Consider the following 18,916-nt stretch of genomic DNA (forward strand, 5'->3'; position numbering starts at 1 on the left):
CTTTGAGTTATATGTCTGCGCTAGACTACTTATGGTTGGGGGTTTTTTCATCAAAAATAATAAATTAAATTTTATAATGAGTCTTATTAACGAGTGTGTTTTCAAAAAAATTTTAAAATTTCATTTAGAGAAATTATTTATTAAAACATGTCAATTTTCAACTCAATAATTTTACACATTTTCAAGAAAATGTTCTATTTAAGAAGATCCTTAAAGAGTGTTTTATTTTGTTTTTGTTTTTGTTTTTGTACAAGGATGGAAAAGAAAAAGCAAGACAAAGAGAAAATAAAACTATATAGAAAATAAAGTCTCACTAGCATCAGCTAGTAGGAAAAGACTCTTGATAATAGGGAGGATAGTTATAGGAGAATAAGCATCATGGTTGCGAGCTTCAAATTTAGCTAAGTAGATCGGCACAAACATTTCCTTCATGAAAAATATGAACCACTTTAATCTTCTAGTCTCTAGCGAGTATCTCCTTGATATTATGAACGATAACCAAATAGTGGTGTCATGCATTCACATGTTCAAATAGTAATTTGATAATGGTCTTAGAGACAGAATAGCATCAAATATCCTTTATATCCAACCCCCAAGCCAAACTTAACCTGTGGTATACTGCCAATATTTCCCAATGAAGTATGTTTGAAAATCTTATGTTACCAGCAAAATCGTGGACCCATGCAAAACCATTAGAGTTTCGAATAAAACCTACAAAATTAGGGACTCCCGAATTACCGATGTTGCTCTCATCAACATTCAGGATCATACCAAGAACACCTTCCATGGAACCAATCTAGTGGTTAGACTCCATATGTGATTTAAGAAGCACTTTCTAAGCAGATGGACAAAATTCTAGGGGCAAATTCTAAGGGTGAAGTAACACATCACCTCATTTTCCATACACAGCCGATTCTTTGCACGCCAAATCCACCAAACTGGAGCCAGAAAGGAGAATATAGGAGATCCCTCTATACCATATCGTAACCTATCATAGAGATTTCTTTTCTGGGACACTTGTTAGTATTTCTCTTAAAATATATTAAAAAACTTTTTTTTTATATAAAAATGTGTATTTAAATCTAAAATCTTCATAATCATTTTCAAATGTATCAATGTATGTGTTTACCAAGAAAAAATCTTTTAATTTTTAACAGCGTCTTTTGATATAAATCATTGCTTCATATATTCTTAAAATGGATAACTAATAAAAATTGACAGAATAATGCTAGCAACACACTCTTTAACAAACACACTCCAACACACTCTCTTTTATTGGTTGAAATTCACATGGGTCCCATAAAAAAATGTGGACCCATATAACTTTTATAGGACCCATATAAATTTTAACCAATAAAAGATAGTGTGTTAGAGTGTGTTTGTTATTGGAGTGTGTTGCTAGCACTCCTCAAATTGACAAGCATTAAGGTACATAATAGCTTCTTTGACAATCAACCCCAATATTTTAAAGAGAAAACGAAAAAGAACTAAATTAGACTGTTCTACTTCTACTAATTATTAATTACCAAAAAAGATGTTCAACTGATCGAATTATAAATTAACCAACAATATTTACGGTGTTTTAGCGATTTATTCAAACAGTTAAATGAAGTCTCTCATAAACCCAATGCTTAATTCAATTTTTCAAACATTTTGATCAAAACAAAAAGACTTCCATACAATAAAATTTAATTGCTCAAAATAAGGATTCTTGATGGTCTTACCATGATACCTTTCTTCTTTCTTTTTTTACTAACTTATATTATAGTTATAAATGACATAAAGTTGTTTTTTTTTATTTTTTTTTTATCTCTTAATATAATTTTCTTCACATAAAAGAGTCATGAATTGGAACTGTGACTATTAGATCAATTATCAGTAGTGTGATGATAACTTTTATAAGACTCTTTTTGGGAAGGCCAATAAGCTAACTTATAGCTTTTAGCTTATAAGCTAAAAGTTCTGTTTGGTAACAGTTTTTTAAAAAGAGCTTATAGATTATTTTACTAGCTTATAACTTATTTTCAAATGCTATTTTAAATAGCTTATGAGCTTATAACTTATAGCTTATCATATTTTCTTCCAATTTTACTCCTACCATCTTACTTGAAAAAAATTAAATATTAATTAAACATATATTTTTTATGTTATTTCATACTTATAAGATAGTTCAACCGCTAATTTTATCCAACACTATAAATTCAATCAACTAACTTATAAGCTAACTTTTCAGCTATACACTATTTATTACTCACAGAGACTAAATCTTATTCTTATCAATGATAACACGGCACTAGAGATTCAAAATGTTTATTGATGTTGACATTTAAATTATTCCTTCAATTTTGATTACTACTAAATAACCATCCATTTATTTTTTATTTGTTCTGTAAGCATGATTATTATCATCAATAATAGAATTTGATCAAAACCTGTCCCGTGAGTTTAGCTCGGTCGGTTGATAGGAATTTGATCATATATATATATATATATATATATATATATATATATATATATATATGAGATTGATGTTCGAATTCCGATCATTCTACCTATCCATCTTAAGGGTTAAATTTTTAGTCAACCGACTAGTTAAAAAAAAATTGATCAAAACCCAACAAAGTAGGATTATTCATTTTCACGTAAGTTTAAGATTACATATTTTTCAAGTAACTGCATGACTGATGCAAACGTTCAACTAAATTTTGTTTTGTTATATTTATAAAATAAATTATACATCACCTCGAGGAGAAGCGGAATCAGATACTCCTTTCGTCCCAAATTATAAGTGAAAAAACTCAATTTCTTTGTCCCGAATTATAAGAGAAAAAAACCAACATTTCTCTTTTCAATAATTATTTTTTATTTATTCTCATAAAATAAAATGCAAATTAACCAATAAAAATTATTTGTACATCTTCCTATGAAATTTCTTTCAAGAAAAATACCAAAACACATACTACAAATTATTATGTTTTACTTTTTTTTAGTAAGTGTGATTTTTGTTTTTCCCCTTATAATTTGAGACGGAGGGAGTACCAACTATTTACTATGATCAATAGTAAACTCAAGGTCATTTCTAGCCAACTAGATCCAATCAGTCACAGATAACTGAAGCGGACAATAAATTATCGGAGTTGCAGCCGCACACGTGATGAACCAAAAACAAGAATGAATCCAGTGTGACAATCACGAGCCACAACAACCAGATTTTAAACAGACCCATAATGGTTTTTAGAGACCGAACCAATCACTAAGCCGCATCACAGCCAAACCACCACCAGCAAAGAATTGTCATTAGAATCTGAGCAGACAAGCTATGAACACAAAGCTGCTCGCCGCCTTCACAAACCCAAAGGACAACAACAAAGACTGACTACGAGTTTTAACAAAAAACCAATAGCTGTTAAAATGGGTTATATGGCTCGAAAGGGGCCGGCCCGAACAAACTACGAGTTTTATTGGACCTGGTTAGAAAGCCCAATTTTAAAAAGGCTTTAAATATACTACATGAGTCCGATCGGGTCAAAAGATAGATTGTCCTCCGGCTGCATTTCCGAGGAATTCACTTCAACCACGTACTTCCATACATCAAAGGTCAAGCCCTCTTAAAGCCCAACCAAAGCAAAGCAGTGAATCAGTTCAACTTGCTTAAACAAATGAATGTCGTATCAGGACGGGATAACAATATTCCGCACTAAGACGGGATAACAATACTCTGCACTAAAACGGAAAAATCAAAACAAAGGATGATGAAATCCCAAAAACAAACAAAAGAAATACTAAACATATGTGGAAATCACACTTATTTAATTAAAATAGAAAGAAAAACGATTTGGATAAATGATTTTAGGACTATATTGACCCTAAATCATCACTCTCTAATACTACTCCGTCCCAAAATATAAGTAAAAGGATGTCAACAAAAGTGAATGTATCTGGACTAAATTTTAAACCAAATATATCAACTTTCATTGACCAGTTTTTACTTATATTTTAGAACGGAGGGAGTAGATCAAGAAAAAAAAAAATGATGACGGCTAAGAAATAGTAGAAGTTGTCAAACATAAAAAGATCAATCTTAAGAAAAATGTCCAAACATAAAGACCACGAATTTAATTTCTGTCATTGAGTTACAAATTAGTACTATATAAATAAATTGATTGAATATAAATGATTTATGCTCGTTTTGTCTTTTTTACCTTTTTGGTATAATTCTCGTTTTGCTTATTTATTATAAATATAAATAACTTTTTTGAAAAATTTCCATTCAAATAATTTAAATTATTTTATAATATTTCTATTTTTAAAAAATCCTTACCAAACATTCATAAAGAAATTAAAAAATATTCATTTCAATACTTTTCTTGTAACCAAAAAGTACACCTTCCAAATTCCAATTACTATTAAAAATAAATTACTATACCAGCAACGATTTGATCTAAATTATAAGAGTTTTGATCTCCACATGTAGTTGGGAGTTCAATTCATGACTCATATGAAGAAAATTTTATTGAGAGGAAGAACCCACATTGTGTGCCCCACAGGTTCATCTCTAGATATTATATTACTAACGACGATAGAAACTTTGTATCAATATTATGGTAATAAAAATAAAATAAAAATGAATACAAAAAAAAAATACTATATATTAAGAATAAAAATTATTTTTTAAAATTTATTTAATAATTAATATAAATTATAATACATTATACATCAAATATTTTTTTTTGTTATAATGGAATAAGAAATGATCAAACTTAGAACTTCCTACATACCCAAACTTTTCACTATTAGGTTAAATCTAATGACTTTAATACACCAGATATTCAATAACGTAAAGAGAGGAAATTTAGATTTTAAATCTTTTAACAATATTTTCTCTCATGTTATTCATGCATGCTACCGTAAAATAGGAGAGAAAAGAAGCAAGTAAATAAGGGAAAAAAATAGAAAAAGGAAAGAATTGAATATGGAAATTGTGAATAAAAGAGAAAATTAAGACAGAGGTGAAAATGGGTCCCACAAAGTGATGTACCTGCTGGCTGACAGACTGGTTCTTCCCATATCATCATCATCATAATCTCTTATACATAAAACACAACAATCCTATTGTCTCCAATTCCAAACAAACCAATCTCACTCTTTCTTTTTTTCTCTCTATCATCATACCCTACCACACCACAACACACACCCCCCTTTACTCTCTCTCAATTCAATACCCTAATTCTCTCTAATGGCTGAGGAACCTCAAAAACCAACTGAACAAGTGGCTACAACACCAGCCACATCTGAAACTACCATTGAAAAGACGCCGCCACCACAGGCTGAAGAAGTTGTAGCCGCCGCCGCCGACGCTGACGCCGTTGTTGTTCCTCCTGTTGTTGCTGAAGAGACAGAGAAGCCGGCTGAGGATGTTAAACCTGCTGATGAGACTGCCGCTGCTACCGATAAGAAGATTTTGCAGTCGGTTTCTTTTAAGGAAGAAACTAACGTGGTTTCTGAATTACCTGAATCTCAGAAAAAAGCACTTGATGAACTTAAACAGCTTATTCAAGAAGCGCTTAATAAACATGAGTTTACTGCTCCTCCACCGCCGCCGCCAACTAAAGCTGTTGCTGAAGTAGCCGAGGAGAAAAAACCTGAAGAAGAAAAGAAAACTGAAGACGTAGTTGCTGAAGAGAAAAAGGTTGAAGAAGTAGTTGCTGAAGAGAAAAAGGTTGAAGAAGCAGTTGCTGAAGAGAAAAAGGTTGAAGAAGCAGTTGCTGAAGAGAAAAAGGTTGAAGAAGTTGAAAAGAAGGAAGAAGAAAAAGGTTCAAGTTCTGAGGAACCTAAAACCGAAGCTAAAATTGAAGCCGAACCTGAAGCGAAGAAAGAGGAGAGTGTCTTAGAGGTTGTTGAGAAAATAGCGACAAGTACCGAAGAAGACGGTGCAAAAACGGTTGAAGCTATTCAAGAAAGTATAGTATCCGTTACGGTTACTGACGGTGAACAACCTGTAACTGAAACTGTTGGTGAAGCTGTTGCTGTTGCTGAGGTGGAAGTTACTCCTACTACACCAGAAGAAGTTGAAATATGGGGAATTCCGTTACTAGCTGATGAAAGAAGCGATGTGATTCTTTTGAAATTCCTCAGAGCTAGGGATTTTAAGGTCAAAGAAGCTTACACAATGATCAAACAAACAGTGATTTGGCGAAAGGTATATATAATTAGTTTGTAGTTTGTTGTTAGATAGGATATAATTATTTGCTTTGATTACTAGCTTTATTTGCAACTTATAGCATAAGCGCTTATATGATAAGTTTTTATCAATATGAATAAGCTAATTCTAAAATACAAGATAAAATAACGTCAAACTATTTTTGTAGAATCTATAAGCTGTTTTCATAAGCTTCTTTGGAGAGCTTATAGAAATAAGCTGAAAACACAACTTTTAAACATGTCATAAGTTGTTCTCATAAGTTCTCTCAAACTTTAATAAGGGTCTGTTTGGATAAACATCTTATTTGCAGCTTATAACACAAGCACTTATCCTAATAAGCGCTTATGTATAAGTGTAGATAAGCTATTTTTATAGCAAAAGAAATAAAGATAATTTGTTTTTATATTTGCTATGAGCTTTTTTCTTAAGCTATATTGGAGATAAAATTAAGCTGAAAAAAACAAATGGAAATTGTCCTAAGTTGTTTTCATAAGTTCTCTCAAAGAGTCTCACAAAACTTATGCTAGTAGAAAAGCTCAAATAAGCCAATTCGAACAGGCCCTAAGTCAATTCAAACAGGATTGTATTTAGTCAGTAAGTACACTCCATCTAGAACAAAATAGAATAAATAAGCGAAAAGTTTTAAAATTCAATTGTATTTGGTCTCAAATTTGGACCAAATACACGGGACGTATTTTTAATTCATTTTGCTTTTATTTCATTTAAGAGGGAGTAGTTTTTGTTTGAAAGTGATGTTCCTACATTAGAAAGAAGGAGTACTTTGTTAATAATTTCATTATTTGTTGGTTGCTAACTTACTTTTATTTCTAATAAAAGGAATTCGGAATTGAAGCACTTCTTCAAGAAGATCTTGGAACTGATTGGGACAAAGTTGTTTTCACTGATGGTTATGACAAAGAAGGTCACCCTGTTTATTACAATGTTTTTGGTGAGTTTGAGAACAAAGAATTGTATCAAAACACTTTCTCCGATGATGAGAAGAGAACCAAGTTTATTCGTTGGAGGATTCAGTCTTTGGAGAAAAGCATTAGAAAACTCGACTTCACTCCATCTGGTATCTCTACTATTGTTCAAGTTAATGATCTTAAGAATTCTCCTGGACTTGGTAAGAAGGAGCTTAGACAAGCTACTAACAAGGCTCTTCAATTGCTTCAAGACAATTATCCTGAATTTGTAGCCAAACAGGTTTGAATTCTCTTTTCTTTATTGTAATTTTTTTTAACATGTGATTTTTCATGTCTAGTGGTGACGAATAATATAACTGCTTAATTTGTGGTTTTTGTTTTTGTAGGTTTTTATCAATGTTCCTTGGTGGTACCTTGCCTTTTCTAGGTTTTTAAGTGCTTTCTTGACACAGAGGACTAAGAGCAAATTTGTATTTGCTGGACCCTCCAAATCTGCTGATACCCTTTTCAAGTAAGTCCTTCCTTCACATTTTTTAGTGCTTCATCATAAATATAAGTCATGTTTTTAAGTCCATTAAGAAGGTTGCCACAAACACACACATTAGTACCTACAAGGTTTTAATTTTCTTTGAAGTAGCTTTGTGTTGCGATACTTGATATTGTGAAAAAAATTGATTTCAAATACCACTTAGGCCAGGCATTAAGTCACACCACAGTCCTGGATATTGCGAGAATCATGGTAAAAAAAAATCTTGATTTTGTGGTTCAGATCACCGCAGTCTTAGACTTTTTTAAACTATTATAAGATTTGACTGCAATTGGAGTTGGAGTCGTAGTCGTAGTTGCATAGACATTAAAACCTTGACATCACTGTCATAGTTGCGGACAATTTTTTGAACCTTTGGGAGCATATGCTATTAATATATCATTATTATTGTTGTTATTTACTAAGCTTTTATCAATAAATATTTGGCTGGAACAGATATATTGCTCCTGAGCAAGTGCCAGTTCAATATGGAGGACTGAGCCGAGAGGGTGAACAGGAATTCACCACTGCTGACCCTGCTACAGAGGTTACTATCAAACCAGCAACAAAACATGCTGTTGAGTTCCCAATTTCTGAGGTGAGAAACAAAAATTGTTCGATATACAAATCTCATTTTCTAAACTAAGATCCTTATCATGATTTTAAATTGCGGTCACGGTTACACTACGAACCGTTGCAGAGACTTTCAAAATCCGCAAATACGGTTGCAAACTGCAATTTAAAACCGTAATCCTTATGTTGATATTTGATGTATTGACTAAAAATGATTGAATGTGCAGAAAAGCACTTTGGTTTGGGAAGTAAGAGTTGTGGATTGGAGTGTGAACTATGGAGCTGAATTTGTGCCGAGTGCTGAAGACGGATACACTGTGATTATCCAGAAGAACAGGAAAGTTGCTCCAGCTGATGAAACAATAATTAGCAACACCTTCAAAATTGGTGAACCTGGTAAGGTTATACTCACCATAGATAACCAATCATCTAAGAAAAAGAAGCTCCTTTACAGGTCCAAGACCATACCAATCTCTGAGTAAAAAGACTTCAAGGAAAAATGGTTGAATTGATATTGATATGAAAATGATACCAAAGGTGAAGAAAAATAAGGGTGTTTTGTATTCATTAAAAGGATTATAACATTATTGTGAAAGTTATTGGGTGGGTGACTTATATTCTTTTATAGGGGTATTTTGTTCATTTGGTTTGTAAATTATTTTGTTTCAAGTTTGGGCAATTTTATTTACAGTTATTATTATTACTATCTTAAATAGTAATGTGGTATTTTCTTTATTTTGTATTGAAATTGGATGAAACCTTTTGCTGGATGGGACACAATTGGGTTCATTAGTAAAAGAAAAGTTCATTGTTTTTGTTATCTTGTTTTGTTTTGTGACTTTGAAATTGAAGGGTTTATACTTATTTATTTACTGCATGAGTTTTGCTTGTTCTTATCCCTATTTGAGGGAATGGATCCTCTGCGGTGACAGTATAGTCTAATGAAATCACAACCACCCATTTGAGTTACTTAGCCTATTCAACATTATTAAAAAACAATTGAATGGTTGAGATCTTCGGATTTGGATCTGCTGTTGTAGCATATACACGCAGTTTCACGATATATTCAATCACAACTGTTGAGTTGAGGTAAGACGGTTCGAATTATAGATAAGTTGTAATGCAGTTAAACAATCTCAGCCGTCAATCTAAATCAGACGATTGATACGCAGTTACTGAATCAAATCCAATTATGTGATCTCACTATACATCCTCAAGTGAGAAGTCCATGGAGAGGATCCCCATCAGCTCATTACAAGTTAAGAAGCCTACAAGTGGTAATAGTTAGCATAAGATAATAAGATGAGTATCTTGTTTCTATTTCAAATAGTTTGAGTATCCTTAAACTATTTTACCAAAGCTTTGTCTAACATGCACCACTTGATTAAGTGGTACATGATGCACAAGTGTTCGATATTTTTATAACGAATACGAATTTTATAAAATTCACCGTTGGATAGAAAGTTTATATTGTTTAGATCATCCATAATTTTTTTAAATTTTTTTGAAAATCATTTGATATGTTATTGAGACTTATCAAAATTAACGGTATTGAATAAAAATCCATAAACAGTTAATTTTAACGGGTCTCAATAACATATCAAATAATTTTTAATTTTTTTTAAAAAATTTATGGATGATCTATACGATATAAAATTTCTATCCAACGGTGAATTTTGTAAAATTCGTATTCGTTATAGTGTTTTCGGTGACTTGTGCATTGTGCACAACTTAAGTCACTTGTGCACCATAGACTTTGCCTTTTATCAAATGCATAAGATACTTCGTAGATATATCTTAGGAAATAGGAAGAGTATAAAAAGGCGAGACAAATTTATGCGACATTAGTGGAGATGTACATGATCCACCTTAAAGATGATGTTGAATTTTTGGGGTCGGAAGAGAAAACATCTTTTAAATTGACAGAGTTGTCTCTTGACGTGACGAACCCAATTTAGAACACATGCTTTGATGATTGTGATGGGGGAGAAGAGATTTTAGCATTAGACATAATTTATTTAAAATGTTTCAATTGTAGGATGGTTGTTTTAAAAATGTTTTTGTTGATATCCTAATATAGAGACTTAAATATATTATTATATTTACATATTATTGAAGAATAGTGATCAATATCTCTTTCTTTAAAACAACCTATATATTTTTTTTATTAACCTATATATTTTTTATAAAAAGTATTGGAGGGAATATTTGTAGGGCAAAAAAAAAAGTTGTATTTAGATGATAAGGATAAGGATGATTTATGAGAAGATATTTTTATATTTTTCTGGTCGTTTTCATAATAGAAACTTGAAAGTAAATATATTCAGTTGTATGAATCGTCTCTACTCTCTATATTGAAGAACGCAGCAGATCCCACACATGCAGTGAATCTGTCTGTATTTTTATCATAATATATGTATCATATTTGTTTATGATTAATTTTTGTCGAATTTTTTTTCGAACTATCTTTAGTGGTCTACACAAACTGGGTCTGGCACCCTGGTTTGCATTGTTGTCTTAATTTATTTCACACATAAAATAATAGCATCATTATGATTTTTGCTAAAAATATAGTTTCTTTAATTTTGGTGAGTATTACAAGTTATTACAACACATCATTGATAATAGACAATGAATAGAAAAATTGTCCCACCTAATTTAGTGATAGAGGCATCTTAATTTGAGGGTCCATTCCAACTACCAAATAGTAAACAATAGTATAAGTTGTATTTATCCTTTTCTAACACTTTGCATGACACGTTTAATTTACAACTTTTTTAATATTGTTCATTATACAAGAAATTTCAATGACACGTAAGAATCAAAGCTATAGTGTATACCTATTTCCTTCCATTTTATGGTCACGTAAGAAGAAAGTAAGAAATAGTGTTATACTACTCAACAACATGAATTTAAGATTTTAGGTGTTGGGTTTTTTTTTTATGTTTTTAAGCAATGTCCTATATGAGCCCGTTGAAATTAGACTATAACCGAAGTACAAGCAATATATGATTTTAAATTTTAAAAGTTTATTTAAAAATTTAAAATATGTTCCAATAAAATGGAGTTGAGTTGGTTTTTTTTACTTAATTTTACGAGAGTTTTGACAAAAATTCTAAAATCTAATATTTTGTAAGGTATTTTTCTCCCTTCCTTCGCCCCTATTTTATAAGGTATGCTAACTGAGATGTGAACTGTTTTTACCGAGATTTTGTGCTCTGGGTCGCTACTTAAGTAGCCGGAGTAGGGAGGTGTATTTTTGAAATTTTCATGAGCGTACGAGGACTTCCAAGAGGCGCGAGAAGTAAATCTCTTTTTAAATTCAAATTGGTTATGACATTTTCATACTTGGGACAAATTAATCCATCTATTATAACAAACCATGAACTAATTTGGGTTTTATTTTTATTAGAGATTAAATTGAGTCATATGAAAATTGTGAATGACTATGATGAATTTTCACCCTTTTTCCCCTCTCAAACACTATGTCTGAATGTAAACTTCTTGTGTGAGAAATAAAAAGGCATTACAAAGAGTAATACATAATACTCTTAACCTATTACTATAAGATATAGTTTAACTAACAATGTCGATTTTGTTAAGCTCAATACTTTAATTCAGATTCAAATTTGAAATCTCGCACTAATATATATATATATATATATATATAGACAAACTCGCACTTGTATATATTAATGTTGAGTTTTCAAATAAATAATTAAATTTCGATGAAAATAAAATAAAGATCCACTCAAACAAAAAGAAAAAGACAAAAAATGTGACATTGATACCAGACAAAGGAAAGCTTTGTGACCTACAATTAGAATATTTTTACTTACACAGGCCCGCGTGAATATGCATGTTTTATGTGTATCTACATTAAAAAAAAAAAAAAGTGAATAAAACCAACATCAGAATTGTTTTCTCTCTCTCTATTTTTTTTCTTTCTTTCTTTCTAATTATTTTTCCTTCATCGTCAGGTGTAATGCTATTTGAGATGTATCAGACACTAAATTTGATAACTCTTCTAATTTTTGCTTTTGTGGTTTTCCCCTTATAACCATGTAAGTGAATTGTGATTTTTTGCATTTGCGGTTTCATGCTGTACATTTTGACCTTTGATTTATAATCAGATGATGCAGATTACACACTTAATTTCACTCGGTTAAATAACTTCGTTCAATGATTTAAATTGAATAAATGACATTTTCGTAATAAGTATGAAATATCCACTGATATAACATATTAATCTTTATCTTGTCTCATGTTATTTTTGTCCTATTTGATCATTCATCCATGTTTACATATATGATTTTTCAAGATTCAAATTCATTGTTAGGTCATAACCGCTTAAGAGCATATAGGAAAAATAAAATAATAGATTTAAAATTTGAGATTCATATTCAAACATGAAAAAAAAAATCATAAAAAATAATATAAATGACCGAATTGTTACCTAAAAAGATAAAGTTAAGAGTTTAAGAGATAATTTTGCATAAAATAAATAGATATTTTCTCATTATCCATTGAAGTATTTATACCAACATGTGGTTTAACAAGAGGGTGGGGTGAACATTGTAGGATCTATATGAGACAATTCTCTACCTTAATAATTGCTCACAAGAGACAGAAGCCAAAAAAAAAAAACATAACTTGTCCTACTAGAAGGGAAGGGACCTAGGCAGAGGGACATATTAGCTACTTTCTATTCAGGAATTGATTATGTCATTTCTTTACAACTGTAAAGCATCTGTGCTACTCATGCAACACTTGCAATAATTTCTTCCACTAAACACAAAATTGATTGGTTTCTTTTAACATTTGATTCCATAAACATGTGCTTATATCATGAGATAAGCATCATTAAGTTCTAAACAAGTTTTTCCTAATATACTCATGCTTGGATTCCCAACAAACACCTAGAGACAAAATGGATAGTAGCTGCTGCAGAAGTTTTCTTTCCATATTAATAAAAGATTAGAGGAAAATTTTAAAACTCAGGAAGGTATAATTAACATAACACATTATTAACTCATCTAAAAATAATGTAATTTGGAGTAACTTTAGTCCAAATTCATTCATTAATTTCTGTATTTTTTTTCTTCTCTCAAACCAAACACACCCTCTGTTCCTGAATAAATTAACAGGGTGGATATTAATTCAGAGAAAGGTTGTACGGTGAACCACTTCAAAAATTACTTGAGACTATCCACGATCGACAACACTTCTCAGACGTAGAAATTTGCAGTCCTCCTCGTCCTTATCACCAAGGCAATGACCTAGTTGGTGTCAATGTGACAAAAACAAAGAAAAATGAATGAGTTGGGTTTTGAGGTACTCATTTGTTTTCTTTGTTTTTGTCAAACCATTATCAATCAAGTAACCGTCAACTGTGAGAATGAAGAGAACCGCAAACTATTACTTCGGAAGGTGACATCTATCGTTGTTGGAGTTTTGAATTATTTTCAAATATTGATCTACAAAGGACCACCTATCAAAAAGGTCTACTCTAGAACAAGCCTAATTTAAAATGTCGCCGGCAAAAAGAGGGACACGTTATGATGGATGAATAGAACTATGTTTTCGCAACCAGTTACAACTATCTCCTATCATATAAATGGTTATGTATAGGCTATTACTATTACCAAAAATAAGGTCAAACTATTTCCATATAACCTACAAGTTATTTTCATTGGCTATTCTGTAGAGCTTATGGAAATAAGTTGAAACAACTTATGGACATGTCATACGATGTTTTCATAAGCTCTATCAAACAGTCTCATCACCCAGATGCTTATGTCGGTTGATAAACTCAAATAAAACAAGTCAATCTACATAGGCCAAAAATTTTACATTGATACATCTCTTCAATCTAGTTTTCTTAAAGTGACAGATAATTCTTCTAATACACATAATCTCAAACCAACTCCATTTCAAATTCAAATGCTATAAAAGAACACATTTAAGACTATCTATCAAATGTTTTTCTTGAAATTAATAAGTATTAAATACAATAACAGTGAAAGTCATATGAAATCAACTCACAACCAAAACTATAGATGAATAATGGGATATATGATCGAATTATGACACACATACTTCTTAATCTTCAAGCTAAATTTCCTTCATGTATCCAAAATCACTCGAGACTAGAGATGATTTTGTCTCACTCAGTGTAGGGTTTGATCTTGAACCGGTAAAGAAGCCTCTTCTTTTTCAAGGTGGGATTGTCAACAGTGAGGAACAACTTTCCCAGTTCGCTAACTTTAAAGCTATTGGAAACCACTGGTTCATCGGTTGGGGACATCTTTGTAGCCTTCTGTATAATGACAGCATATGCATCCTTAGCATCGGGTTTGAATTCAGCGCTATAACTAACCTCCCAGCCTACAACACGCAATTCCCAGACAATAATGCATTTCTGCAGAACACACAAGTCAATTCGCTGAGTTATTCCATTTCTAGACTAACAAAAACAAAGAGTTTAGCACAATTAGAAAAAGAAGAGCGAAAAAACGCTCGCAAACGCACCTCATAAATAGCAATTTCCACAGTTTGCTTTGTGGTCGGCTTTACAGGAATTTCTGTGGTGGCATCATTAATGCTGAAATCCGGGTTGCAATCACAAAAATCGACACTCAGGCCACCATACTGAACTGGCACTTGCTCAGGAGAAATATACCTATACAATTTCATAAACAAATATAGAAAGTAAGTTCACAAATCACAAATCGCAACCCAACAAACAAATAAAAAAGACTTCAGATTTCAATGGCAGCTGACGATGCTCATTGTTCATTTCACTAACTTGAAAAGCGTATCAGGAGACTTGTTTGGGCCTGCAAACACAAATTTACTCTTTGTCCTCTGAGTCAGGAATGGATTGATCATGGTATAGAATGCAAGATACCACCACGGCACATTGATAAAAACCTAGAGAATTGAAATTAAATAACAAAGAAAACACACCATATCAGTCATCATTCCATTGTAACGACTCACACCTGCTATTAATTTCCCCTTTCGAAATTGACAAATAGATTAATGAGTGAATCACCATCATTTTGATCCTCAAGATTGTAAGAATCAAGTAATTTGTTCCTCCAAATTTACAAAATGACAAATTAATCACTAAACTTGAATATCAACAATCAATTCAATCCATCAGTTAACCAATTTAATCCATTTTGATAAATTTGAATCTCAAAATAGATGCCAACAAAAGGAATTTGGATTCCCTGCAGTCAGCGAATCCGGCATTCACACATTTGAGACATCGTTGGCGGTCCAGTCTGATCCGTCCAAGAAAATGCAGATTTTGATTTTATAAATCAAAATACCAAGCTTGAATACGGACCTTCATATCTTGACTGAACGAACACCAATGCCTGACTGCGTGAATGCAGAGAATCCCTGACTGCAAGGGAGCCGAATCTAACATGACATAGGGATTGAATTAACTTAAGAGTTAAGACCTTCAAGTTTAGGGAAACATTCTGCTACTCAATATTTCATAAATTGGAGAACTATTTCATAAATTTGAGAACTAAATTGTTCAAACCCTACAATTTCAACTACTAAAATAGTGATTAACTCATAGATAACAAATAACTTAGATAGCAAAACAATAAAATTAAGGATGTGAAACAACCTGTTTAGCAACAAATTCAGGATAATTATCCTGAAGCAACTGCAAAGCCTGTTTAGTAGCAACCCTAAGTTCCTTTTTAGCAGGACCAGGAGAATTTTTAAGATCATTAACTTGAAAAACAGTATTAACACCACCAGGATTAAAATCAAGTTTCCTAATACTCTTTTCCAAAAACTGAATCCTCCAACGCAAAAACCTATTCCTCCTTTCTTCACTACCAAAAGTCTTATCATAAAGTTCCTTATTCTGAAACTCACCATAAACATTATAACAAACAGAATGTCCTTCCCTCGAAAAACCATGCATGAAAACAACTTTATCTAAATCATCACCAAGATCTTCATCCAAAAGTGAATCTATGTTGAAATCTTTTCTCCATTGGAGAGTATTGTTAATCATTGTGAGTGATTCTTTGACTTTGAATTCTCTTGCTCGGAGGAATTTGAGGAGAATTGTGTCCGTTCGTTCGTCGGAGAGAAGAGGAACGCCGTAGATTGAAACTTGCTGGTCTGTTAGGGTTTCGGTTAAGAGTTTTTTGAATTGTTGGAGGGAAGTTCGTTCGGAATCGGAGAGATCGCTTACTCTGTTGCTTTCTTCTTTGAATGAGATTAGATTCTGTGGAATTTTCTTTTGCTGTTGGAGATTTCGTTGTTCTGTTACTGGTTCGGGTTCGGGTTCGGGTTCAACTGCAACTACATCTTGTGATGTGTTATCTTTTGAATCGGTTTCTGATTCGGTGTGTTGCAAAGGTGGATTCTGTTGGTGTTGTTGTTCATTTTGGTCGGTGACTGGGAGTTCCGGTTTTAGTTCTGGATCCGGTAAGGTAGTTACGGTGGATGGATCGGTTTGTTCATGTGGTGGTGGTGGTGGTGGAGTAGGGTTAGAGTTGTCATTTTCAGCCATTTGAGAGAGAGAGGTTTGAAGGATGAGAGGTTTGAAGGATAAAGTTGAACTAGTGTGTCTGTGAGTAAGTAAGTAGTATTTACTTACTCCAAGAGGGTTTCAAAAGACGACATTCAGCCGACTCCTATGCTATCTGTCATTGTTTTTCTGCATGTGTTCAAAGTTTTATCTTTTTTAATAAAAGAAAGGTTTTTTTCGGTCAATTAATAAATAAAAAAGTTTAGGTTTGTTTTTTAATATCATAGATGGCTTAACACGAGAAAATATTACAAATTCTGACTAAAATTACTATGCCACATACTATTAGGAGATATTCTTAAATAGTTATGTGATCAAATTTGGCAAAATTAATGTTATTTAATTATTTTTAGAATACTTATTTTACTTTTTGTGAGTGTGATCAAATACAATTTATTTGGTCACGTGACCATATAAAAATATCTTTGCAATTAGAGGCAATAATATGTTTAATTTGACTCGGATAACTATTAAAATAAACAACATATTATTTAATTGGCATCCTATATTAGCTATAACATCTAGATATTGATTAACTTTGAGGAGTGTTATTTGAACATCAATTTGTTGACAACTTTAGGACACTTTTTATTTCTCAATTTCCTATTGGATAAAAGCAATGGAGAGAGATAAAGGAAGAGAGAGAATAAGAATGTAATGTGAGTATGAGAGAGAATGTTGTCAAAAGTTGTCCAAAAATTGATGTTCAAATAACATTTCTCATTAACTTTCATGTAAGAATGTGCATCTCTCGATCCTTTTCCAACAATCTTCTTATATTCTTCACCAAGTATCTGCTATTGTGTCAATGTTCAACTTAACATTTTTAAATCATAGCGATTATATATACTCCCTCCGTAATAATTCATAAGTAAAAATGTAATGTTCAACTTAACATTTTTAAATCTTAGCGATTATATATACTCCCTCCGTAATAATTCATAAGTAAAAATGTACTTTTTAGAGTCATTGTATATTTAATGTATCTAATCTATATTTAACCAAATACATTAAATATACAATGACTCTAGAAAGTACATTTTTACTTATAAAGTGTTATAGAGAGAGTATTTTAACTCTTCCGACACTTTCCATTCAACTCTTTCAAGTTTCAACACTCCCCACAAAAGCACTACAAATACCAATAGACTTAGCAAATACACCATACGTCCATTCTTACAAACTCCATCCGTATTTAATTTTACTCTCCCTTATGTTGGAGGCTTCAAACCAGCCATATGAACTTCTTAAGCAACATTGTAACAATGGTTTTAAATTGCGGTTGCGGTCGCGGATGCGGTTGTGATTGCAGTTATTGCGATTGCGGTCATTGCAGTGTTAGTTGGTGAGAGGTTTAACCACTCAACACAACAGCGTGTGAGAGGTTTAAATAATTGTAGCGCCGACGTAGTCGACTGATTACCCCATTAGGGTTAGTTGGTGTCGTGGTGAGAGATGCTGATGGTGTCGTGGTTTTTGCTAGCTGCTGGCAGATCCTTTCATTACCAGACTCATAAACAGAAGCTTTAGCTATGCGGAAAGGCTTGGAATTTGCAAAAGATTTGTCTTTTGCGAATCTTATAGGTGAATCAGATGCTTCAAATGTGGTTTTGGCGTTGAATAATCGGCGACAAGCTCCCCACTATGTTGGTTCTATTATTGAAGATTGTACTAATTTTAATGTTTGGTTTCATTGTTTAAATTTTGTTCATATTAGGCGTGAGACTAACCAAGCTGCACATTATTAACTAAATACGCTCTTTACGATTTAGACTATATGTGGATTGAACCCACCTTATATTTTTATAGTCTTGACTTTTGATTTGTTGTTGGACTTTTATTAATAAAATTATTTTTAACTTAAAAAAAAGTACTATCAATATTAAAAACATATAAATTGTAAAGATTCATTTATTATTAAAATAAAATCACTCTTATTAAAGTTTTTTTTAAAATAAAATATCTATTATATATAGCCAAGATAATTACACAGGATGAAAGATAAACGAGCAACAAGCTGTACCACGAAACTTTTTTGAATGACATATTTCTTTATTTTTTTTTTTATCCCTATTCCTCTTTATATATAGGCATCACCTACAAACTCACAAACAAAG

General features: G+C 32.0%; 2 protein-coding genes across 2 annotated transcripts; one reads left to right on the top strand and one right to left on the bottom strand.

Moving 5' to 3' along the window:
• Positions 1-4,963: 4,963 nt before the first annotated feature.
• Positions 4,964-9,047, top strand: LOC123919701 (patellin-3-like). The gene is made up of 5 exons (XM_045971689.1): positions 4,964-6,199; positions 7,040-7,408; positions 7,515-7,639; positions 8,111-8,252; positions 8,455-9,047. The coding sequence occupies exons 1-5, from the start codon at positions 5,237-5,239 to the stop codon at positions 8,707-8,709; spliced, it is 1,854 nt and encodes a 617-aa protein (XP_045827645.1). The 5' UTR covers positions 4,964-5,236; the 3' UTR covers positions 8,710-9,047.
• Positions 9,048-14,063: 5,016 nt separating this feature from the next.
• Positions 14,064-16,993, bottom strand: LOC123919702 (patellin-3). Its single transcript, XM_045971690.1, has 4 exons — positions 15,879-16,993; positions 15,036-15,160; positions 14,759-14,909; positions 14,064-14,648 (listed from the first exon to the last, which is right to left on the bottom strand). Exons 1-4 carry the CDS (start codon positions 16,779-16,781, stop codon positions 14,394-14,396), a joined length of 1,434 nt encoding a protein of 477 aa, XP_045827646.1. The 5' UTR covers positions 16,782-16,993; the 3' UTR covers positions 14,064-14,393.
• Between the last annotated feature and the right edge of the window lie 1,923 nt (positions 16,994-18,916).

Source organism: Trifolium pratense, linkage group LG4 (genome assembly GCF_020283565.1).
Source record: "Trifolium pratense cultivar HEN17-A07 linkage group LG4, ARS_RC_1.1, whole genome shotgun sequence".
Classification (NCBI taxonomy): Eukaryota; Viridiplantae; Streptophyta; class Magnoliopsida; order Fabales; family Fabaceae; genus Trifolium; species Trifolium pratense.

Bases quoted from the DNA above. Each gene is read 5' to 3' on its own strand.
- LOC123919701 (XM_045971689.1), top strand. From the start codon at position 5,237: ATGGCTGAGGAACCTCAAAAACCAACTGAACAAGTGGCTACAACACCA. The intron at 7,409-7,514 runs GTTTGAATTCTC...TTGTTTTTGTAG, and splicing joins CTGAATTTGTAGCCAAACAG to GTTTTTATCAATGTTCCTTG. The intron at 8,253-8,454 runs GTGAGAAACAAA...TTGAATGTGCAG, and splicing joins TTGAGTTCCCAATTTCTGAG to AAAAGCACTTTGGTTTGGGA.
- LOC123919702 (XM_045971690.1), bottom strand. From the start codon at position 16,781: ATGGCTGAAAATGACAACTCTAACCCTACTCCACCACCACCACCACCA. The intron at 15,161-15,878 runs GTTGTTTCACAT...TCAATTCTCTAG, and splicing joins CTGAATTTGTTGCTAAACAG to GTTTTTATCAATGTGCCGTG. The intron at 14,649-14,758 runs GTGCGTTTGCGA...TGTGTTCTGCAG, and splicing joins TGGAAATTGCTATTTATGAG to AAATGCATTATTGTCTGGGA.